Here is a 26,154-nt window from a genome sequence, read left to right on the forward strand (position 1 = left end):
AAAATTTGGTTTTTTTCTTTGCAGAGTGGGAGGTGCCGGAAAGAAATTATTTTAGGTAGTGGTTGAAGCTAAAACAGTAGTTTTTAAGATGCTTCTAGACACATGTTCAGGGGACAGTGGGACATAATGTGCAAGCAGAGTTTGAGTTTAATTTAGGCATTGCATCATGTTCAGCTCAGATATTGTATGCCAATGGGTCTCAATGTTCTAGGTTTATCATATTTATCCTTCTCAGTAGACAGTCAAGACCTAAAAGATCAGATTTTGAGAGTGCAAAAGCTTTATGTTCCTGTTAGGTTAAAAGGAGGGGCAAAAGGTTTGAGAGAGCCGTGGTTTTCAAGGAATATTGGAAACTTGGTTCGAAGAAAAAGGGAGGCATACATTAGATATAAGAAGCATGGAGTTAAGGAGATGTTTGAAAGATACATTGAATGTAAGAGGAATCTTAAGAGAGGAATTAGGAAAGCTAAAAGAAGGTACGAGGAAACTATGGCAAGCAGGGTGAAAACTAATCCAAAAGAGTTCTACAAATATGTTAATGGTAAAAGGAAAGCTAGAGACAAAATTGGTCCCTTAGAAAATCAGAGCGGAAAACTGTGTGTGGGGCCTAGAGAAATGGGGGAGATATTGAACAGTTTCTTTTCTTCGGTATTCACTAAGGAGAAGGATATTGGGAGATGTGAGATAAAAAAAAGCAAATTGGGTAAATATGGGGAATATAGAGATTACAAAAGGTGTAGTTTTAGGGCTTTTGAAGAATATAAAGGTGGATAAGTCTCTGGGACCAGACGGGATCTTCCCCAGGACATTGAGAGAAGTGAAGGAGGAAATAGCAGAGGCTCTGGCGGTAATTTTCCAAATGTCATTAGATATGGGGATAGTGCCGGAGGATTGGCGCATTGCGCATGTGGTTCCGTTATTTAAAAAGGGTTCAAGGAGGAAGCCTGGCAACTATCGGCCTGTAAGTTTGACGTCTGTGGTAGGTAAATTAATGGAGAAAATTCTTAGAGATAGTACTTATAAACATCTGGATAGACAGGGTCTGATCAGGAGCACTCAACATGGATTTGTGGGAGGAAGGTCATGTTTGACCAATCTGTTTGAATTTTTTGAAGAGGTGACTAGGAATGTGGATGAGGGTAGTGCAGTGGATGTTGTCTATATGGACTTCAGTAAGGCCTTCGATAAGGTATCACATGGAAGGTTAGTTAGGAAGGTGCAGTCTTTAGGTATAAGTTTTGAGATAGTCAAATGGATTGAACATTGGCTGAAAGGGAGAGGCCAGAGAGTGGTAGTGGATAATTGTCTGTCAGGTTGGAGGTCGGTGACCAGTGGTGTGCCTCAAGGATCTGTATTGGGCCCATTGTTGTTCATTATATACATTAATGATCTAGATGATGGGGTGGTGAATTGGATTAGTAAATATGCAGACGATACTAAGATAGGTGGAATAGTGGATAATGAAGGTTTTCAAGGATTGCAGAGGGATTTGGGCTGCTTAGAAAAGTGGGCTGAAAAATGGCAGATGGAATTTAATGCTGATAAGTGTGAGGTGCTTCATTTTGGTAAGAAGAATCAGAATAGGACATACGTGGTAAATGGGAGAGCATTGATGAATACAGAAGAGCAGAAAGATTTAGGAGTAACGGTACATCGTTCCCTGAAGGTAGAAACTCACGTGAATAGGGTGGTGAAGAAGGCTTTTAGTATGCTGGCCTTTATCAATCATTGCATGGAATATAGGAGTTGGGAGGTGATATTGTATAAGACGTTGGTGTGGCCTAATTTGGAGTTCTGTGTGCAGTTCTGGTCGCCTAATTATAGGAAGGATATAAACAGAGTGGAGAGAGTGCAGAGAAGGTTTACCAGAATGTTACCTGGGTTTAAGCATCTAGAGTATAGGGAGAGATTGGACAGATTAGGTCTTTATTCTTTGGAGCGGAGAAGGTTGAGAGGGGATTTGATAGAAGTATTTAAGATTATGAAAGGGATAGACAGAGTGGACGTGGATAGACTATTTCCGTTAAGAGGAGGAAAGATTAAAACAAGAGGACATGAGTTAAGAATTAAGGGGCAGAGGTTTAAAGGTAACATGAGGGGGAACTTCTTTACTCAGAGAGTGGTAGCCGTGTGGAATGAGCTTCCGGGAGAAATAGTGGCGGCGGAGTCAATTGTATTATTTAAGAAAAGGTTGGACAGGTATATGGATGAGAAGAAGATGGAGGGTTATGGGCATTGTGCAGGGAGGTGGGACTAGAAAGGGGTGTTTGGTTCGTTGCGGACTAGAAGGGCCTAATGGCCTGTTTCTGTGCTGTAATTGTTGTTAGATCAAGGTGATTGGAAAACAATATGTAAGGATAGTATGACTAAGATTGTTAATATGAGATATAGATTAGTCCATTACAATTTTATACATTAGTTGCATTTAACTCCTCAGAAATTAAAATAGAATTTCATTTCTTCAGATATACGTTTTAGATGCTGTAAAGAAGTAGGTTCTTTTTTTTATACTCTCAACTTGGTTGTGTGATAGTGTTAAATCATTTTGGATACAACTAAGAAATTTTTAGAGAAAGTTTTAAAAGTTCAATTACCAATGGACCAAATGTTATTTTGATTAGGTAGTGTTAAAATACTTAGTTTGAAATTGAGATTGACTATGTATCAAATTGTCTTTTTAAGATTAGCAATGGCTATTGCAAGAAAATGTATAGCTATTACTTGGAAAAATTAGATTGATTTGAGATTGCAGAGATGGCATATGAAACTGAAATCTTGTATTCCATTGAAAAGATTATAATTTACATGACAATTATATATTTTTTCAGAAAGTATGGAGCCCTTACTTAGATCAAATTGGTTTAAAATTTTGAACCTCTTGTAGCTTGTGGTGGTGTAGCTCGTGGTGGTGTTGCTCTGATCCATGGTAGTTGATTGCATTTCATTATTTAAATCTCCCTTTCTTTATTTTTGGGGTTATTGGATGGGAGGGGGTGAGTTTTGGGGGTGGTGGGAGGAGGGGGTTATTTTGTATATTTGAAAAATTCTAAATAAAAGAACCTAAAACAATGATTGCCATTTTATTGATCTTCCTTGAATAACACTGGGTTGGTTCACGTTCGGAATCAAATCCAGCAATGGTGTAATGGAATATTTGGGAGATAAATTGGTAAAATTAGAGTAGGTTACATACATACACACTTTAAAACAGATCTTATTTGAAATATTGAAGAATTCATATTCAATAACTTTGCAGAAACTAAGGAGAATGCCGTGCACATTTCACAAGTAGGTGCTAATTGAAATGATGTCATTAAAGCAATAAGCAGGAGACACTCTGGCTGTTAAAAGCTGTTTGCAAGGGTTTTGACAGAGTGCACAGAAAGGTCATTCCTGGGTTTTTGTTTACCTAAAGACAACAGCTTGGCCAAGAAGACTAACTCCTATTGTTTCCTGGAGAAGATCAGGGGTTTTGCAAGTGAGAGAGTCACATGGGCTTTCTGGTAGTTGGGGAGAGAGAGAGAGACAGCTGAAACAAGCAGGAGAAGCTGGTTGGAACGGAAACAAACTCCAGAGCAGCAAATGACTGGAAGGAAGTGCTATCTGTCTGATGTTTCTCTTGTAATAAGTAGAACAGAAAGGAACTCTGTGAAAGCCTGAAAGAAAGAGGTCACCATCTGGAGAAACTTGATGGGGCAAGTTTCATCAGTGGTAAACATTTATCTTTTGAGCACCAAAGCCTGGTGAACTTTATACATGTTAAATTCTGTGCACAGTATAAGAATTGCCTGCAACCGGAGAACTTGGAAGAATAAGAAGTGAGATTGAACTGTGAACCAAAGAACCTTTCTTAAATTTAGACACCCATCACATACACGTGCGCTTAGAATTAGAAGGGAGTTAAGTTGGGTAGTTAATGGAGATAAGTTAATGTTTGATTCTGTTTTCATGTTTAAAGATAATTAAAAACAACTTTTGTTTAAGTAACTACTTGCCTTGGTGAATGTCTATTGCTGCTGGGTTTTGGGGTCCTTTGGGCTCATAACAATGGCAAATTCCAGACATAATCATTGCCAAATTCCATAAACATATTTCAGAAACTATTCACCTACTTGACACAAAGTTGTTGCAACCCAGCCTACATTTAGAGCAGTGATGAGGGGCTATAGTTATTCCATTGCTTTTGTACATCTGTGACTTCCCTGCAATATACTCAATATCCTTTACATTAGTTGATGACCTTATTGAAGAATTCCAGTTGCGCAAGTTCTTCTTTAACTCCAATCAAAGAGATTTTGTCCTTCACAGTGCCAGGAAATCCTCTGATTCCAGCAATGGAATATTCTTTATTAAGGGAATCAAGGGATGCAGGAAAGTGGCACAATCGTGGAAGATGAGGCAAATGTTAATGAATGTCTTCTCATCCCGCACCCAATACTGAAAAGCCATCTCTGCCTTTTACCAGGACATCATAATCCCGCAGGATTAACTGGATCAACTCTGCAAACTTTTCTTTGCATTTACACACTAAGCAAATAAGTAAATACAATTTGGAGTTAAATTCACAGAATGTGCTATTTTGGACCTTGTGTTGCAGTATTTATTCATAATTTGTCAGGAATCTTCAATGAAATGTAACAGAATTTTGTAATCAGTTCAAAACAGATATAGATCAGTTGCTAAGATAAAGCTAACTGTGCGTCTTAGCCAAGATGCATTAGGAAATATTAAATACCTTTCCATTTGCAAACCACAAGAAATAATTAATACTCAACCAAAATGCATCCAGCGAGAAGTTAAAAATTCTGCAAGAAAATAATTGTGGGAAAGGTGAGATGAATAATGTTAATTTGCTATGTGCTGCAAAATTAAATAGAAAGCCTGACAATTGGAGTTTTACAAAGTAGCAGCAAATTAACTAAATTTAATCCAGGTAGATCACAGAATTATACCACTGAAAGCCATCAACCACAAGTCCTACCTCATGATCCTGTATTCTCTATACAATTTCCTTTTGAAGGTAATTCTCCTTTCACCACCCCACGAGGCAGAAAATTCTAATTCATTATCACTAATCATTCTCTACACAAAATGGTTTCCCATGTATTCCCCTTATATCAATTGTCCTGTTCTCCAGTTTTTAAACCTCTGGGAAAGTTTACCTCAGCTTAAAAATATTAAATGTTGCTTTCATTAAGCAAATAACATGAAAGGCTATGGTGAATAAAGAAATGGCAATAGCTGCTTCCATTGAAGGAATGCAGGAGAAACCAAAGCTCTAATAAATAACATCAAGGGGAAGCAGAGAAAATAGATTAAAGGAGACAAATCCTATCATTTAAAAAAGCCATAAGCCTGATTTTAAAAAAACAGGTAAATAAACAAAATCCATCAAGAATCCAGCTACAAGTAATCTATAAAAAGGTTATAGTGTGATCAGACAAGTTAGGTGAGTGGGCCAAGGCATGGCAGATGCAATCTAATGTGGATAAATGTGAGGTTATCCACTTTGGAGGCAAGAACAGGAGAGATCATTACCTAAATGGTGTCCGATTATGAAAAGGAGATGCAATGAGACCTGGGTGTTGCTGTGCACTAGTCATTGAAAGTGGGCACAGCAGGCAGTGAGGAAAACAAATGATATGTTGGCATTCATAGCAAGAGAATTTGAGTACAGGAGCAGAGAGGTTCTATTGCAGTTGTACAGGGCCCTGGTGAGACCACAGCTGGAGTATTGTGTGCAATTTTGGTCTCCTTATCTGAGTGCAAAGAAGGTTCACTAGATTGATACCAGGACTTGAGGAAAGGCTGGATCAAATAGGAATTTAGAAGATTGAGGGGGGATCTTATAGAAATGTATAAAGTTCTTAAGGGATTGGACAGGCTAGATGCAGGAAGGTTGTTCCCAATGTTGGGGAAAACCAAAACCTGGGGTCTTTTAGAACTGAGATGAGAAAAAAATTCTCTCAGAGTGGTGAATCTGTGGCATTCTTTAAGAGGGAGTTAGATTTGGCCCTTATACCTCAGGGGATCGGGGTAATGGGAAGAAGGCAGGTACTAGGTACTGAGTAGATGATCAGCCATGATCAAAATGAATGGCAGAGTAGTCTTGAAGAGCCAAATGGTCTACTCCTGCACCTATTTTCTGTTTCTATGAGAGATTACATTTGCAAATTGATGGAAGACAATGCAGGGGAAATGAAAATGTAAGTACTTTGGCAAGGAAAAAAGGGTTCTTTCAAAAACAAAACTAATAAATGTTTGTGTTGAGGGCTTTTTATGCTTTCTGGAGATTCAGCAAGCACACAGATATAGCAAGCAACCTATATTACACCAGCCCTTAATGTAAAGGGTTTGGAGTACACGAATGTAAGGTCTTTAAGATCTCTGTTGGAAAATTAGATGAACCAATTAATTACTTGAATGACAGGTCTGCTGTATAAGATAGACATGAATTAAGCTTCACAAGATTCTGAGTTGACCGGTAGGCATATATACTATCAGAAGCCCTTTTTATGGTAAAACCCTGCATTATAGCCGGCTATAAAAAAGGCAAATTTACCTTTTATGGTGACAACCTATAACATGGATCCCGTGGTGCCTTTATGCAGAGCTGAGACAGGAGCCAGCTTCCAGAGCTGAAGGAGACGGGGCGAGTGGTGCCGTCGTGCCGCCCGCCACCATGATATCAAATATATGCACTAAGAAGGGAAAGCAGCCTATAATGGAAAATGGTGACCGAAGAGCAGGCAAGAGCACTAGTGGAGATCTGTGCAAGCAACCCATGGACTCGGGCAGATCTGCGCAATGTGATAGCCTCTATTAACCATATGGGTTTCTTCAAATTCATGCTCCTTGGTCACAGGCTGATGGCGTCAACACAATGACATTACCCCTCCCCTTTGGAGCCGTTTTCATTGCACCCGAGTCTACCCTGTTAGGCAGATGGAAAATGAAGCGAGTTCAACCAGTCAATCCGCCTTCAGACCTTTTATGGAGGTAAGTGAAGTGATTTAAAGACAGAGAATATCTGTCTTTACAATTGCTTTTATTGCCACTATACAAGAGATTAGAGATGCAGATACTGTGCCCTCTGGCTAGGTGTAGAACAAGATCCTGAAGTTAAGGTCTCAGATAGAAGAAAAAACACGTGCAGATAAATGCAACTCAAACTATTTTAAGGCCTTTGCAAGTTGTTAATTTTTTTTGAAACCATAAGAATATAAAGGTAAATAATCTCTATAAATAACTTGGATAAGGGAGTGGAGCATTGAAATGAGCAAATCTGCAGATGACTGGAAGGTTGGTGTGTAGATAGTGTTCTGTAGAGGATTGTCGTAGGCTGCCACTGAATGTAGACAGGATGCAGAGTTGGGCAGATAGTGAGGAGGAAACGGAGAGGCTGGAGAGTCAATGGGCAAAGAAGTGGCAAATGAAATACAATGTTGGAAAATGTACAGACATATACTTTGGTAGAAGGAATAAAAGAAATGAGGAGAAGATTCAAAATTCAGAGGTGCAACAGGACTTGGGGGTCCTCATGCAGGATACCCAAAAGGTTAACCTCTTAAGTTAAAGGAACTGGTGAGGCCTCACTTGGAGTATGAGTACACTTTTGGGCTGTTTATGTGCTGGCTATGGAAAGGGTTCAGAGAAGATTTACAAGAATGATTCCTGGAATGAAGGGAGCAGCATGAGGAACATTTGATGGCTCTTGGTCTGTGCTCCTTGTGAGTTCAGAAGAATGAGGGGGGACCTCATAGAAGTATTTTGAAGTTGAAAGGCCTGAACAGATTAGATGCGACAAAGATATCACCCATGGTAGGGGAGTTAAGGGCAAGAGGGCACAACTTCAGTATTGAAGGACTAACTTAAAACAAAGATGTACGTTGGCCAGAATGGTGAACTTCTGGAATTTGGTGCCACAGATAGCTGCGGAGACCAGGTCATTGGGTGAATTTAAGGCAGACATTGATGAGTATCTGAATAGTCAAGGTATCAAAGGTTATGGAAAAGGCAAGGGAGTGGGAGAATGAATCAGCTCATGATGGAATAGCAGAGCAAACAACAGGTTGAATGGACTACTTCTGCTCCTCTATCTTATGGTTCAATCCAGAAAAGTGTGAAATGATACACTTTGGAAGGTTGAACCTGAAAGTGGTGTACACAGTTAACAGAATTTTTAGCAGTGTGAGGGAACAGAGAAAATTTGGTGTCCAAGTCCATTAAACCCTCAAAGTTACCGCACAAGTTGATAGTGGTGTATTGGTTCTTGGTCTTAATTAAGAGAAAGAGCTGCAAGGTAATGTTGCAGTTCAGTTCTGGTTGCTTTATTATAGGAAGGATGCAAAGGTCATTTACCAGGGTGCTCTCTGGATAAGACAATATGCCTTTGACAAAATGTTAAGCTCAGGCTTTTCTTTGGAGCAGTGGATGAAGCAACTTAATAGAAGCATACAAGATTACAAGGGGGCACATATAGAGGAGACAGCCAGCTCCTTTTTCCCCAGGGACCAATGGCCAATACCAAAGGATATCACTTTAAGGTAAGAGGAGGAAAGTTCAGGGGAGATGTCAGAGGTAGTTTTTGCTTAAAAAGTGGCGGGCACCTGGAATACACTTAGGAATTAAGGTTGAGGCTGAAAAATAGGGACATATAAAATATTCTGAGACAGGCATATAGATGCAAGAAAAAGTGGAGGGTGGGGGTGTGATAATGAACTGAGGGAGTGAAGAGTAAGTCTGATCATGGAATAGGCTTATATAGGTCATCGTGGCCTAAGGGACTGTACTGAGCTATGTTAAAATCCATTATATTTACAAGACAGCAGATTTTGCACTGAAAAGCTATGCCAACTAATGTTTTCAATACAGAATAGTTTAATTTCTTAAGGTTAGCAGGCAACTTTGATGCATGACTGTTACAAGTTTGTTGGGGAAGTACACAAAATTTAATTCACTGTTTGAAATGGAGATGCCAGTGAAGATAAACATGACAATTAACCATTACCATGGTAGTGGGTTGTATAAAAGGGGATGAGTCAGCGAACAGGATGGAGATTGAAAACTTGGCCAAATGGTGCACCAACAACAACCTTGCACTCAAAAATCAAGGAGCTGATGGTTGACTTCATGGAAGGAAAGCCAAAGGTGTACGATCCAGTGATCATGGGGGGGGGGGGGGGGAGGGAGTCAGAGGTGGAGAGGGGGAGCAAGTTTAGGTTCTTGGGAGTCACTATCTTGGAGAATCTTTCCTGGACCCAACGGACCAATGGCATCATGAAGAAAGCACATCAGCGCCTCTACTTCCTCAGGAGTTTGTGGAAGTTTGGTATGACATCAAAAACCCTGGCAAATTTCTACAGATGAGTGTGTGGTGGAAAGTGTGCTGACCAGCTGCATCATGGTCTGGTACAGGATCAGCAATACCCCTGAGCGTAAAGACCTCTAAAAAGTAGTGGACACTGCCCAGGGCAATAACATGCAAAATCCTCCCCACTATTTGAGTACATCTACAGGGAACGCTGACATCAGAGGACAACATCATTAAAGACCCACACCACATGCTCTGTTCTCGCTGCTGCCATCAGGAAAGAGGTATAGGTGCCACAAGACCCACACCTCAAGGTTCAGGAACAGCTGCTACCCCTCCACCATCAGACTCATTTAAGGACTCTTACTTGTACACTTGATTGGTTTTCTTTTGTTCTCTCTGTATTGCAGTTTGTTTACATTCATTATCTGTTTACAGTTCTTTTATTTGTTTACACTGTATACAGGGCCTGTCATGGATCAGCCTGTATAGCCTCTCCAGGACGCACATCAATCCCACAAACTGACTGATAGGAACCATTATTACCCTACAGGATGGAATATTGCACGGCTTATTTACATTCATTAACTGTTTACAGTTCTTTTATTTATTTACATGTTTACATTGTGTAGGAATTTTTTTACACTATAAATGGTAATTCTGCCTTGCTCGTAGGAAAAAGGAATCTCAGGGTTGTAGGTTATGTCATGTTGCACTCTTGACAATCTCTGATCAATGAAGCAGTCAAGACATTCTCATTAAATTAAAGCAAGAGATTCTTCAAATGGATGAGTTATGGGGACAGACAGGCTAGTGGAGCTGAGTTTATGGCCAGATCAGCCATAAGGCTTGATGGTCTACTCCTGCTTTTATGTCAATATTTATTACAGTATTCAGTTGTTTGTTTTACCATTAATTTCAATGGGCTGGTTCAACTCGGTCTCACGAGAACACCAGGTTTAAATTCATGCCTCTGTGGTGATGCTATAAATGTTCTATCACCCCACCTTGTTCATTATAATCCATTGTCACTTTAGAATCAGAGACAAGCAGCACAGTAAAAGATCCTTCAGTCCCGACTCCATACTGACTATCAACCACCCATTTACACTAATCCTACATTAATTTTTTTAAATTTTAGCTCTGTATTCTTAACAACTCTACCCAAATTCTTCCACTCACCTATACACAAGGGGAAATTTAGAGCAGCCAATTAACCTGCCAGCACATTTTGAAATGTAGAAAGAAACTAGAACACCTTGAGAATATGGTCATGGGGAAAACATACAGAGAGCACCAAGGTCTTGACCAACCCTGGGTGACTGCCACTGTAAGGCAGCAGCTCCTCAAGCTAGGAGTCACGAGATTTTTTAAAAATCTAACAATTTTACATAAATTAACCACACCTGTCCTGGCATATCCAAATTTGTATTTGGTCAATAAAGAATAGAAAGACACATTTTAATTTGTCAACTTTTATTATCTCAGGAATCTCAATGCTCTTCACAAACAGTGGACTAATTTCAAAGTGCAGCCTTTGTCGTAAAGTGGAAAATCAGCGAAAAGCTGTGCATAGCAGCATCCCAAAGCAATGTAATAATAAACTGCAGTTTACCCCAACAATATTGACACCTTTGTTCTACTCAAATCTCTTCCTCATCCAACTTCAGAAAAAACTAATAGATCTTTGAAACAACTGTGAATAGCTACACCCTCTCCTCTGGGTTTTCAGCTTCCAGTTCCAACTAAATTTGAGAATTTGGGAGTCAAGTGGATTTGACTGGTCATTAATGCCAAGAACTGTAACGAGCCAAATTATCTTTTCATTATGGCCATAACATTTTGCACTGAAAGATCATTACTTGGCTAGAGGCACAGATTTTTTCTGGAGGATGACCAGCATTATGACTTAAAGGGAAATGGTTTCCACTGTACTTTATTCACTGCTTTCAATCATGTTGAACAATTCTAGGACACATGGTAGGGACATACTAAAATCACAAATTATACCATACACATGTCAATAGATGTATATATGTAGGAAATTGAAAAATTGCTGGCAATACCACCCAGGACTTCAGGCACATCTGCAGAGAGATATTATTAATGTTTCGGGTCAATAAGCCTCCATTAGTGCTGATAAGTGAGAAATCATTTATGTTTTGAGTTGTAGAAAAGGATGAGGGGGGGTGGGGGGGAATAATAGGAATATCTGTGATAGGTTGAACAAAATTGTCCAGGTGGCACAAATGCTACTGGTGCCATCTGAGAAAGAGTATCAACTGCTTGTTAATTATAGCTGATGCCTTGAGATGAATGAGGTCTGTAAGGGAAAAAGACATGCTCAAATTACGAGATGCAGAACACAGCAGATGATCGTAAATGCTCAGACCATGGCCTTGCATTAAAATTGCCCAGTTCATAATCTTCAAATAGTTAATATTTACAAAGTGTAATTCTTCACCCAATTCCAAAGTGAAATCTCAATTACATATTAAAAACCCAATCCAAAAGAATGGAATGCTATTAATCTGAAATAATGAAACCATTATTGATATACATAATGAATATACAGCCCTTACATAATGGAGCTGTTTTACTACCACTGGCATTGTACATTCTGATATCATGTTTCTTCTGAATCATCACAGTGACAGAGGAAAATGTACAAAATGAAATGGAAAAAAAAATCAGATAGCAGCAAGATAGTATCCCCAACTGAGGTTCATTCTATATTGTCATTTCATTTTTCTTTAAAATTGGTTTGATTTCAAAGTCCCATTCAAACTTCGTCTTTGAATATTCTGACTTAAAATAGGCAAAGTTAGGAATTAGTTCTCAATAGCTACTCACATTTTGTTATTTCAGTGATGCAGACCAAAAATCCAATCAATCAAATCATAATTTGGCAAGTGGAAAGTTTAATGAAACTGAAAGACAAGCAGTGGATGGAATACAAGTGTAGTCATTAGGATGGGTTGAAATGTGCACAGGTACATGCCATTTAACAGCCACTATATGCTCTGTGAAATTGGGCATTTTGCGACATGGACATTATGTGAACATAGCAAAGCTATATAGGACACTAGTGTACCTGTAAAGTATGGATCAATGTGGGGACCGACGCAGGGCCGTGGGATCGGTGTGGGGACCGACGCAGGGCCGTGGGATCGGTGTGGGGACCGACGCAGGGCCGTGGGATCGGTGTGGGGACCGACGCAGGGCCGTGGGATCGGTGTGGGGACCGACGCAGGGCCGTGGGATCGGTGTGGGGACCGACGCAGGGCCGTGGGATCGGTGTGGGGACCGACGCAGGGCCGTGGGATCGGTGTGGGGACCGACGCAGGGCCGTGGGATCGGTGTGGGGACCGACGCAGGGCCGTGGGATCGGTGTGGGGACCGACGCAGGGCCGTGGGATCGGTGTGGGGACCGACGCAGGGCCGTGGGATCGGTGTGGGGACCGACGCAGGGCCGTGGGATCGGTGTGGGGACCGACGCAGGGCCGTGGGATCGGTGTGGGGACCGACGCAGGGCCGTGGGATCGGTGTGGGGACCGACGCAGGGCCGTGGGATCGGTGTGGGGACCGACGCAGGGCCGTGGGATCGGTGTGGGGACCGACGCAGGGCCGTGGGATCGGTGTGGGGACCGACGCAGGGCCGTGGGATCGGTGTGGGGACCGACGCAGGGCCGTGGGATCGGTGTGGGGACCGACGCAGGGCCGTGGGATCGGTGTGGGGACCGACGCAGGGCCGTGGGATCAGTGTGGGGACCGACGCAGGGCCGTGGGATCGGTGTGGGGACCGACGCAGGACTCTGGGGAGCCAGATCAGTTTGGGTATACGATATACAATTTCCTATAGCTAGTGATCACTTTTTCTAAGTTGGGTCCACAGACTTGTGTGTGGTCAGATGTTGCTCGAACAGACGTGAAGGGATGTATAACTGTACTCTAATGCAGAAGTATTAAGAATAAGGGCGATAGAAGATGGTTCATTACATGAAATTATGATGTTGAGGCCATTACATGGACTTGGATGATTTACAGACTGGATTGGCTGATGAAAGTTTCAGGATTTCAACGCTTCGAAAGGAATGGGGGAAAAAGTGGCATTGCTAATCAGATATAACAACTACAGAAAGGGAGGACCACATGGAGGTATTGTCTACTGAGTTAGCATGGGTGGAAGTAAGAAACAGGATGCAAGCAATCACTCTATATGCCCTTAAATAGCTCTCAGGACACTGAGGAGTGGATAAGTAGGCAGATTTTGGAATGGTGCAAAAATAACAGGGTTGTAATGGGAAACCCAACTTCCCCTATATTGACTGGAACCTCCCAAGTGCAAAAGGTTCAGATGGGGCAGAATTTGTCAGGTATATCCAAGAAGGATTCCTGACAGTGTGTGGACAAGCCAAGTAATAGAGGGGCCTTTCTGGATCTAGCTCGATAACCACAACTGTCTGATATTTAACATACCTATGGATAGGATTAGACAAAATGGGAGTGTTTATTTGGAGATGGGCTAATTACCATAGGATAAGGCAGGTAGGTACTTGGAGAAGTAAAGTGGGAACAAATGCATGACAGAAATGGATGTTTAGGGACCTCTTAATGATGTCCTGGATAGGTATACCCCAAAGAGACAGAGAAAATTAACAGTAGAGCAAAGGAGCAACAGAGGTGACGACTCTCAAGTTGAAGAAGGAAGCATACGCAAGGTTTAAGAAGCAAAAGTTAAGAGTATACACAAGAATTCCAAGGTAGCCAGGAAGGGAACTAGAGGTCATGAGAAGACCATGGAAGACCCCAAGGTGTTTTACATGTAGATTAAGAACAAAAGAATGGCATGAGGTTAGGATCAATTAAGGTTAAAGGGGTGGGGTGGGGGGGAAACATGTGCCTGGAGGCAGAATAGATTAGGAGAGATCCTAAATCTGTACTTTGCTTCAGTGTTTAAAAGGGAGAGGGACCTTAGTGAATGTGAGGTCAACGTACAATAGATTAATGTGCTGGAGTAAGTCAAGGTTAAGAAAAAAGTACTAGATCTTCTCAAAAAGTCAGATGGATGTCCCTGAACTGGGCAGGATATACCCCAGGTTATTAGAGGAAGCAAGAGAAGAAATTGCTGAGGCATTCTCACTGGCCATAGGGAAGGTACTGGAGGAGTGAAGAATAGCAAATGTAGCCCCTTGTTTAAAAAATAGGGAGAATCCTGGGAATTATAGACCCCCGTGATCTTGCATACTAACTATTGGAGAGGATTCTTCGGGACAGGATTTATGAGCATTTAGAGAAGCAGGGTCTTCTCAGGGATGGGCAGAATAGTTTTGTGAGAGACAGGTCATGCCTCACGAGCAAAATTGAGTTTTGAGAATGTGACAAAGGAAACTGATGAAGGCAAGGTGGTGGATATGGATTTTAATAAGGTTAAATGATCCATCAGCAGAGCAAGAAATCTGTCATCCTGCATGTTCTTTGTTGACATCTCCCTGGCTAACAAGTCAATGAAAATGACTCAAATCTGGATGGTAACTATTAGGTAGTGTATAGTTGTTCTCCAATGTCTGCAACTGTATAGTGGCACAGCAACGACCCCCAAGTTTAGTCCTGACAGTAGGACACAAGATATTCACTAGAGCTACAAAACAACCAGCTTTGCTTTAGCTTCAAAGGCACATTTGCCTATCACAAATTTATCAAGTCATTTACAGCCAATAAAACTGACATACAGTTAAACTCAACTGTAAATTTGCACTCAAAGAGCAATTATCATGCAGTTGCCAATAATTTTTTTTATATCCACTGTCAACAGGTCCTTCCAGGCCTCGAGCCCACACCACTCAATTATAGCCATTTAACCGACTAATCTGTATGCCTTTAGGTCATGGGAAACACCTGAAGGAAACAGTATCTAATTGGAACCAGGTTCACTGGTGCTGTAATAGCATTGTATTAAATGCTATACAATCCATGTTACCCCACATGACCCTATCTTAACTGTCCATCTATAATCCATATAACAATTACAACACAAACAGCCCAGTTCAGCCCTTCTAGTCCATGTCAAACACCTTCTCCCACCTAGTCCCATTGACCCACACCCAGTCCATAACCCTCCACTCCTCTCTCGTCCATACCTATCCAACTTTTCCTTAAATATTAAAAATCAAACCCACATCTACCACTTCGGCCAGAAGCTCATTCCACACTCCCACCACCCTCTGAGTATTTTTTTTTAAATTCCAGTCTACTCAAACCCTGAAACCCAGGCAACATTCTTATAAATCTCCTCTGCACTCTCTATTTTGTTGATACCCTTCCTAGAATTCAACAACCAAACCTGCACACAATATTCCAAATTTGGCCCCACCAATGCCTTGTACAACTTCAACACGATATCCCAACTCCTGTATTCAATAATGATTTATGAAGGCCAACATACCAGATGCTTTCTTCACCACCCTATCTACATGTGACTCCACTTTCAGGGAATTATGTACCAGAATTCCTAAATCCCTTTGTCCTACTCCCCTCCTCAATTGTCCACCATTTACCGTGTCTGACTTTTGCTGATCAGTCCTACCAAAATGTAGCACCTCACACTTATCACTATTAAACTCCATCTGCCATCTTTCACCCCACTCTTCTGACTGTCCTATATCCCACAGCAAGCTTTGAAACCCTTCTTCACTGACCACAACACCAGCAATCTTCATATTATCTCAATACTTACTAATCCAATTTATCACACTATCATTAATATACATGACAAACAATGGACTAATACCAATCCCTGAGGCACTCCACTAGTCACCAGCCTCCAATTTGACAAACTATTTTCCATCATTACCCTCTGGCACCTCCCATCCAACCATTGTTGAATCCATTTCACTACTTCAACATTAATACCTAATGCTTGAACCTTCCTAACTAACCCCTTATGCAGAACCTTGTTAAAGGCCTTACTAAAGTCCATATAGACAACATCCACAGACTTCCCCTCAACCTTCTTAGTAACCTCCTCGAAAAACTAAGATTTGTTAAACATGATCTACCACGTACAAAACCACGTTGACTACTCTAATCAATCCCTGTCTTTCCAAATAATTGTATATACCATCCCTAAGAACATTTTCCATTAATTTACCTACCATTGACATCAGACTCATAGGCCTATAATTATCAGGGTTACTTTTGGAACATTTTTAAACAGCAGAACAGCATGAGTTACCCTCCAATCCTACAGCACCTCCCCCATAGCCAGTGACATTTTAAATATTTCTGTCAGAGCCCCCACTATTTGGACACTAACCTCCCTCAGCATCCTAGAAAATATCTCGTCAGGACCTTTATTCTCTTTAAAATACCTCACTACCAGATTTCCTAACTTCACCTAGCTCAATATTCCTTTCTTTAGTGAATACTGAAGAAAACAAATATAATTTAAAACAGTGGTTCTCAACCATTTTCCCCCTGACAAACTACCTTAAGTAATCCCTTACTAGCTATAGGTGCTCTGTGGTAAGGGATTATTTAAGGTGGTTCGTGAGGGGAAAAAAGGTTGAGAACCACTAATTTAAAATATCCCCCATCTCCCCTGACTTCTCACATAGCCGACTCCTCTAATCCTCAAAGGGCCAAATTTTATCCCTCACTATTCTTTTACTTTTAATGTACCTGTAGAAATCCTTCGGATTTATTTTTACCTCACCTGCCAAAGCATTTCATATCACCGTTCTAATTTCTTTAAGTTTTTGTTTTAATACACTTCATATATCCCTCAAGCTCCGTATCGGTTCTCTGCTGTCTATATCTGCTGTCCACATTCCTCTTCCTCCGAACCAAATTCCCAATGTCCTTTGAAAACCAAGGCTCTCTATATTTTCTAACCTTCCCTTTAATCCTATCCTTCCCTGAAAAATGATCCCAATCCACACCCTCGAATCCTTTTGCATCTCCTCGAAATTTGTCTTATTCCAATCAAGAATCTCAACCTTAGGCCCAGCCCCATCCTTCTCCAATATTTACCCAAAACTAATAGTAGGATCATTAGACCCAAAGTGTTTACCAACACAAACCTGTCATCTAACCTATCTCATTCTCTAATAGATCAGATACTGCCCCCTCTCTAATCAGTTCTTCTATGTATTGATTTAGAAAACTTTCCTGAATACATTCAAAAAACTCCAACCCATCCAAGGCCTTTTACAATATGGGCGTCCCAGGTAGTGTGGAAAGTTAATATCTCCTAGAATCACCACTACGTTTATTACACATACATGCTATCACTATACAAATTTGCTCCTCTAATTCCCTCAGCCCATTGGGGGGGTGTCTATAATACACTTTCATTAGTGTTTTCATGGCTTTCCCATTCCTCAATTCCACCCAAGTAGCCTCACTGGACGAGCCCGCCAACCTATCCTGCCATAGCACCGCTGTAATGTTTTCTCTACAAGCAATGTGACTCCTCCATCTTTTATCTCCCCCCTGTTCTATCATGTCTAAAACAATGGAATCCTGGAATATTTAGCTGCCAATCATCCCTCTCCTGCAACCAAGTTCACTGATGGCTACAATATTATATTTCCATGTGTCAATCCATCTACCTTTCTTATAATGCTCCTTGCATTGAAATATACACACTTGAGAGAATGTCTTTCGATTACAACCTACTTTTACCACCCCCCCCCCGCCCCCCCCAATCATCATCATTCATTAACATTCTGGCTCCTTATTCTCTTTCCAATCTAGGTGTTCTTCTACCCTAATCTCCATACTCTCATTCTCATTCCGATTCCCACCCCCATGCCAAACTAGTTTAAACCCTCCCCAACAGCTCTAGCAAACCTGCCCGCCAGGATATCCGCCCCCCTTCCAGTTCGCGTGCAGCCCAACCCTTTTGTACAGATCAAACTTTTCCCCAGAAGAGACCTCAATGATCCACAAATGTGAACTCCTGCCCCCTGCACCAACTCTAGCCACGCATTCATCTACCACATCTTCCTATTCCTATCTCTCTAGTACATGGCACTGACAGCAATCCCAAGATTACCACCCTTGAGATTCTGCTTTTTAACTTCTTTCCTAACTGCATAAATCTTTCTTCAGGGCCTCATCCCCACTTCTATTGATGTCATTGGTCCCCACGTGACCACGACATCTGGCTGCTCGCTTCCCTCTTCCCCTCCTGAATGCTGTGCACTCGATCAGAGACATCCCTGACCCTGACGCATGGGAGGCAACATACCAACCAAGAGCCCTGACCTCGTCCAGCAAACCTCCTATCTGCTCCCCTAACCAGCGAGTCCCCAATTAAAAGAGCTCTCCTCTTTTGCCCCTTTCTCTTCTGAGCCAAAGAGCCACCCCCCATGCCAGAGACCTGACCACCATGACTTGTCCCTGGTAGGTCATCCCGCCAACAGTATATTTATTATTGAGAGGAACAGCCTACTCCTATCTATCACTGCCTCTGCCTTCCTTATGATCCGAAGCTCATCCAGCTGCAAATCCATTTCCCTAACACAGTCTCCCAGTAGGTGCATCCAGATGCAGGTCTTCAGTGCTGAGTACTATCTTTGATAAACTCAATTCACTTAAGTTCGTTAGAAACATGTGCTACATCCTTGGAATGGGGACAACTCCAACCTGACTTGGAGGCAAGAGTCACAGGTCAGTGCAAAGGGATCTTGAGAGAAAGGGAAAGATGACAACTCAAACTTGAAAATTACTCTTTTCACTTAAGAGCATGAATGTTTTTGAAACGTTCTGTACATGACAAATCAGCAGTTATTGTTCCAAATTATATTTTCAAAATTTGGGAGGAAAGAGTAAGGTGCAATTGGCCATGAATCTTAAACATACAAAATTCTGACAGGGCTACACAATCTATAGGCAGGGGCTGTCTTCCCTGACTGTGTTCTACAATGAGGATGGGGGTGTGTTCGGTTGCCTCGTTCCAGCACATAGATACAGGGAAAGACATTCAGGGATGACCAAGGAACTTCTCACCTCCTCCCACAAAGAGGTCAGCAACTACATGGAATTCTCCACCATAGAAGCATTGGCCAAGTACTTGATATGTTTGAATAGATGAACTTTTCCAATTTGCACTGAGGTACAACAAAAGAACTAGAATATAATATTAAGGTCGACAGAGCAGACTCAAAAAGCAATACAGAGTACTACTGGTCCTCCTTTTGCTTCCATTTCCTTTGCAACAATTTTGAAAAAATTAACATTTCCCAACCAGTAGCAGTGGCTTACACTGAATGACACTTCATAGAAAAAGTTCTGTGGATAACAACATCTCCAATGAACTAAAAGACTGCCTGTATAAGTATTTTAGTTTGATTAAAAAACAAAAGTCGTAGTTAAGTCTCATAACAAAATATCCTTTTTCAGAATAATGACACAAGACTGGATGATGAGGAGAGGCCATTATCCATAGTAATGAACCTGCTGAGGTAGTGGACTTTTTAATGGGGGGCGGGGGCATTTTGGTGAGTGACCACACCTCCCTGAGCTCTAGCATAGCCATGGAAAAGTATAAAAACAGACAAAATGAGAAAGTGCTAAATTGAGAAAGAGCTGATTACAAAGGGATGAGGCAGGAACTAGTGAGAGGAAATTAGAAACAGATGTTCAAGGGTGAAAGCACAGAACTAATGTGGAGGAAGTTGAGGGACCACTTGTGCTGGGTTCAGGATTGGTTTGTCCCACTGGGAAAAAGGTGGAAGGAAAACATAACCATGGATGACAAATCAGGTGAGATAACTAGTCAAAAGGAAGAAGGAAGCTATATTAGATGTAGAAAGTAGGAAACAGGAAGAGCTCATGAGAAGTATATGGTAGCCAGGAAGGAGCTTAAGAAAGGACTTGGGAGAGCTCAAATGGGCAGGAAAGGCCTTGGCATGTAGGATTAAGGAGAAACACAAGGGCGTTCGATGCGCATGAAGAACAGAAGGATGACAAGAATGAAGGTGGGGCCACTAAAGGATAAAGAAGGCAACATGTGCCTGGAGGCAGAGGAGGTTGGGGAGGGTCTAAATGAATAATTTATTTCAGTATTCACAAGAGTAAAGGACCTTGATCAGGGTGAGGACAAAATAGAACAGGCTTGTGTGCTGGACCATGAGGGACTTTAGTGTACAAATAGTGGAAGCGCTGACAGCAATAATTAAAATGTCACTGGCCACAGGGAAGGTGCTGGAGGACTGGAGGGTGGCTCATGTTGTTCTGTTTTTCAAAAAAAGGATCCAGAAGTAAACCTGGTAATTATAGGCCTGTAAGTCTAACGTCAGTGGCGGGTAAATTAATGTAAAGTGTTCTTAGAGATGGTATATACAACTATTTGGAAGGACAGGGATTGATTAGTCAACATGGTTTTGTACGTGGTAGATCATTTCTAACAAATCTTGTAGAGATTTTCAAGGTGGTTACTAAGAAGGTTGATGAGGGGAAGGCCATGGATGTTGTCTATTTGGACTTTAGTAAGGCTTTTGATAAGGTTCCCCATAAGAGATTAGTAAGGAAGATGGAAGCATTAGGTATTAATGATGAAGTAGTGAAATGGATTCAACAATGGTTGGATGGGAGATGCAAGAGAGTAGTGGTGGAAAATCAGTTGTCGAATTGGAGGCTGGTGACGAGTGGAGTGCCTCGGGATTGGTACTGGGTCCACTACTGTTTGTCATATATATTAACGAGCTAGATGATAGGGTAGCAAATTGGATTTGTAAATTTGCAGATGCTACAAAGGTTGGCGGTGTTGTGGACAGTGAGGAAGATTATTAAAGCTTACAGGGTGATATAGGACAGTTAGAAGAGTGGGCTGCAAGATGGCAGATGGAGTTTAATACTGATAAATGTGAGGTGCTACATTTTTGGTAGGTCTAATCAAAATAGGTCATATACATTAAATGGTAGACAACTGAGGAATGCAGTGGAACAAAGGAGTCATGGTACACATTTCCCTGAAAGTTGAATCACATGTAGATAGGATGGTGAAGAAAGCATTTAGTATGTTGGCTTTCATAAATCAGAGTATTGAATACAAGAGTTTGGATCTTATATTGAAGTTGTACAAGCCATTGGTGAGGCCATATTTGGAACATTGTGTGCAGTTTAGGTCGCCAAGTTACAGGAAGGATTATATACAGAATTGAGAGAGTGCAGAGGAGGGTTACGAGAATGTTGCCAGTCAGCAAGGCTTTGTGAAGGGAAGGTCATCCCTCATGAGTCTAGTTTTTGAGGTAACAAAATAAATCGATGAGGGTAAGGCAGTAGATGTGGCCTACATGGATTTTAGTAAGGCATTTAACAAAATCCCCCATGAGAGACTCATTCAGAAAGTCATGAGGCATGGGATCAGTGGAACCTTAACTGTGTAGACAAAAAGAATTGGCTTGTAGGAAGAAAACAGATAGTAGTGGAAATATTCTGCCTGGATGTTGGTGACTAGAAAAAGTGCTACAGGGACCTGTTCTGGGACCCCTGCTTTTTGTGACTTTTTTTTAATACAAATGTCCTGGATGGAGGCAGAAGGATGGGTCAGTAAGTTTGCAAATGACATGAAGGTTGGATGAGTTGTGAATGGAGCTGAAGGCTCTCAAGAGGATATAGACCAGAGATGGGCTGAAAAGTGGCAGATGGAGTTCAATCTGGGTAAGTGTGAAGAGAAGCATTTTGGAAGGACGAAATAGAAGGTTGAGAACAGGGTTATTTAAGAGTGCAGATGAGGAATCCATACATCCCTCAAGGTTGCTGCACAGGTTAATAGGATAATTAAGAAGGCCCATGGGATGCTGGGCTTTATTAATAGGGGGAGGGTGAGACATCAGGGGCATTTAAGAGACTCTCAGGCAGATGGATGGAGGAAAAGTGAAGTGTTTTGGGGGAGGATTTAGTACTTTTTTTTAAGGAATATATGGGTCAGCACAACATTGAGGGCCAAAGGGCCTTGGACTGTGCTCTAGTGTTCTATGTTCCATGACCCACACTTCTCCTTTTATTGTCAGTGAGCAATTTTTTTTTTCCAAATTTTTATGAATGCTTGTCCTGCATATGCACTGATTGTCTGTGTGTTTTGTCTGGTTGTACGTCTACTTGCTTTGCTCGGAGGTCTGACGCACACTGTTTTGTCAGGTTGTACTTGTGCAATCAGATGATATTAAACTTAACTTGAAGTGTATTGAAGTTCTTTGCTTTACAAGAATTTGAGAACTGCCAATACACTTTTACCATGACCATATCCATACTGTAGATTATTAGTTATTCAGCATGCTTCAGTAAAATTTTCCACGCATTTCACACAAACCCCAAAACCACCTCAAATTCCTGTTAACACCTCCAATATTGTGACCAACAGTAAAGCAAAAGATCAAGCTTTCTTTAGTCAAGCTCAACAATCCAACCCATCACAATGCAGCTGACACTTCACAACTGCAAAGTGCCGATGTCTGATGACACGTGTGGGACAGTGTAAACTGTAAAGTGCAGATGTCTGATGACACCTGTGTGGGTCAGTGCAAAAGAGAGATGACAATTTCAAGTTTGTAGAATCCACATAAATCTAGTTTAGTCCTAGCTACCAAAAGCCTTAAAGGGTTAAGACAAACACAGACCTTCAAAGACAGTTCCTGTTCTCTCAACTCACCCCTCCAAAACCAGACTAGAAACACCAGCGACTGCAAAAACAAATGAATCAGCTGTAAAAGATGAGCAAGCAGCTGATCATTTGTTTCTCCTCACTTCCAATCCAGCTCATGCACTGGGCTTTTTGATCTCTAATGCAACGCAAATTCCATCCCCAAAACAATGGAAAAATTCTCTTTCCTGCTGAACACTTTAGTCAACCTATCATTATGACATGTTCAGTATCAAAAATTCCCAACAAAAGGAAAAGGCTCACTCTGCAACTTTCATTGTTCCTTACCAAAATCACACGAGGTGAGTGCACCAGAGACTTCAATTCGTTAAGATCGTTTTCAGCCTGTGAATAAAAAACACTGATGAGTGCAGCCCAGCATAGCAGAGTCAGAAACAGTGCCTAGACAGCTGATCAAACGTTACCTTCTCCCATTCTCCCTCCAGAACGTGACTGCCAAACTTTGCAGCAGAAGAATGTTCCAAATGGCAGCCCGATTCCTGCATCAACAGATCCACCGTTTGGCTACAAGAGGAGAAAGAGTTCACACCTTCAACCCCAACGACAGTACTGACAAGGAAATCTGGAACATACTGTAGTTCTGATGACAACTTGATCATAAATCCAATCACACATGTGTGACCAGATTGCTAGAACCAGGAAAACTCTTGTTTAACAAAAACCCATATGCCAAGATTCAGTCCACCTGACTAGTTTTGAATAATTCATGTACATGCACAGGTATAAGTGCAGTTTAAAATGTATAAATCTGTACAACACAAGAAAGCCAGTCACAATGACGGCTCAATAAATAAATGCATGACTTACTTTTATGAACTCTAATCACCAAATTCATTCCAAATGTCCCTACTCAGAATTAGATTTCCCAGGCATCTGTAACCAAATTTCGAACTTTTTTCCCCCAAATCCAAGCTCCATTTTAATCCATATTGCAGGAAAAAAAAACCATTTTAATAAAACAAGTCCTGGATCCATTAAAATCAGCAGTTTATGAATGCTATTGGAAAATCTAAATTGTAACAGTGAACAACATTAAGAATAATCAACTAAAGAAGCATTTACACCTCTTAATCATTGGACAGATTTCAACAAGGCCTCACGTGATTGGATGCTCATAAAAGTAGCTGCATGAGATTCAAGAGAAAGTAATAAATTGGATCAAAAATTGGCTCAGGGGCAGAAACCAAAAGACGATGGAGGTTTGCTATCAGTGAGGTTCCACAGTGTGAATTCAATCTTTTTTGTCATCTTGGGCATAAATGGATGAAAAAATTAAGCCAGTACAAAAACCAGTCAAAAGGTTCAGTAGAAAGTGTTTAAATTAAGGCAGGAGGAAAAGTTGCAAATGGAATTTAAAACAGAGAAGTACTAGATACAGAATTTGAAGTTAAACAAGGCAGAAGAATATACAACAAATGAGACACCGAGAGAGACCATGCAGTGCATCCACTGATCTTTGAAGGATGGCAATGAAGGTGATTAGAAAGGCGTACACAATGCTTCTCTTTATTGGTCAATGATCAGAACAAGACCAGGATGGTTATGCTACAACTCACAAAGAGTTCTGGTTTCATGACATTAAATATATGATTGTAGTGGAGAGAAGGATTGAGAATTTCAGGACCACGTTATCATAAAAACTATACTGGAGAAACTCAGCAGGCAAGTGTACTTGACATAGCAAAGATAAAGGTACATAACCAACGTTTGGGCATGAGCCCTTCATCAAGGAATAGAGAAACTCAGCAGGTGATGTACTTGACATAGCAAAGATAAAGGTACATAACCAACATTTGGGCATGAGCCCTTCATCAAGGAATAGAGAAACTCAGCAGGCGAGTGTACTTGACATAGCAAAGATAAAGGTACATAACCAACGTTTGGGCATGAGCCCTTCATCAAGGAATAGAGAAACTCAGCAGGCGAGTCTACTTGACATAGCAAAGATAAAGGTACATAACCAACGTTTGGGCATGAGCCCTTCATCAAGGAATAGAGAAACTCAGCAGGCGAGTGTACTTGACATAGCAAAGATAAAGGTAAATAACCAACGTTTGGACATGAGCCCTTCAAGGAATGGAGAAACTCAGCAGGTGAGTGTACTTGACATAGCAAAGATAAAGGTACATAACCAACGTTTGGGCATGAGCCCTTCATCAAGGAATGGAGAAACTCAGCAGGCACATCAAACAAAATTGTTTTTGGGGGGGGGGGGGGAGGAGCACAGTCTCTCGGCAGGGGGAGGATAGCTCTGTAATGCCCGCACTTCCAACATTTTTCTTAAACCTCGAAAGGTTCAAGCCCAAAACATTGGTTAGATACCTTGATGTAGGGCTCATCTGAAATGTTGGTTATGTATCTTTGCTATAGAAAGTACACTGACCTGCCAAGTTTCTCCAGCATCACACTTTTAGCCCTGAGGCCAATGCCTCTCCCATGCTTTCACATCGGACCCACTAATTTGCCTTAGTTCCCTCGACTAAGAAAACCACATTCCTCCTGTTGGGCCCCCCTCTTAATTCCATTGATTGCAAGGACAACATTTGATACAATGTCCCTCCTGGGCACTATATTATGGAAATAAAACAAAAGGCTGCAGACACTGTGGTTGAATTAAAAGCAATGCTGGAGAAACTCGGCAGGTCATACAGTCCATCTATTTTAGGAGAATCCTAGCGAAGATTTTGCCTGCAATGGAGAGCAGCGTGATTCCATCTTATATAGCAAAGATAAAGGTACATAGCCAACATTTCGGGTTTGAGCCCTTATCCAGGTTATCCAATTTGACCTGCTGAGTTTCTCCAGTACTTGTTTTGAATGTGTCTGCAGATTTTCAGGTTTTACCCGATTTTGATGATAATGGGTTGAAGATACTGCACACTGGATGGAAAGGGTCTTTTATAATTCCTTGAGGTCTATTTACACATCTCTCCCAGTATCTGTCGATAGAGGAAAAGGAGACCCCAGTGATCTTCTTGGCTGTTTTAATGATTCTCTGTATAGTCTTCCATCCTCATGCTTTGCAGATACCAGCTGCATAATGATGCAGCCAGACAGGACACTCTCAGTTGTGTTCCTGTAAATGGTTGTCAAGATGGAGGCTGGTAGCCTTCCCTCTCAGACTTCCTAAGAAGTGTAGATGCTACTGTGCCTGCCTGACTGTTAGGCT

The 26,154-nt window shown here is 41.3% G+C and overlaps 1 protein-coding gene and 1 long non-coding RNA gene across 10 annotated transcripts in view; both read right to left on the minus strand.

Annotated features, from left to right (window-relative positions):
- The window catches only part of LOC138737246 (WD repeat-containing protein 26), a 261,475-nt gene that overhangs the window by 233,963 nt on the left and 1,358 nt on the right, over nt 1-26,154 (minus strand). For all 9 annotated transcript variants that reach the window (XR_011340851.1, XR_011340852.1, XM_069887979.1 and 6 more), the window contains exons 2-3: nt 23,390-23,489; nt 23,253-23,309 (exon numbers count right to left, since the gene is read on the minus strand). Coding sequence is in view for 7 of the 9 variants with exons in the window: in XM_069887979.1 (XP_069744080.1) it covers nt 23,253-23,309; nt 23,390-23,489 (157 nt within the window). In the remaining 2 variants the exon portion in view is untranslated. The remainder of the gene's footprint in view (nt 1-23,252; nt 23,310-23,389; nt 23,490-26,154) is intronic.
- On the minus strand, nt 10,773-23,242 carry LOC138737249 (uncharacterized). Its single transcript, XR_011340856.1, has 3 exons — nt 19,328-23,242; nt 12,167-12,243; nt 10,773-11,636 (listed from the first exon to the last, which is right to left on the minus strand). It is a non-coding gene; the product is annotated as an uncharacterized lncRNA (long non-coding RNA).

This window comes from Narcine bancroftii, chromosome 6, assembly GCF_036971445.1.
Source record: "Narcine bancroftii isolate sNarBan1 chromosome 6, sNarBan1.hap1, whole genome shotgun sequence".
NCBI classification, from domain to species: domain Eukaryota; kingdom Metazoa; phylum Chordata; class Chondrichthyes; order Torpediniformes; family Narcinidae; genus Narcine; species Narcine bancroftii.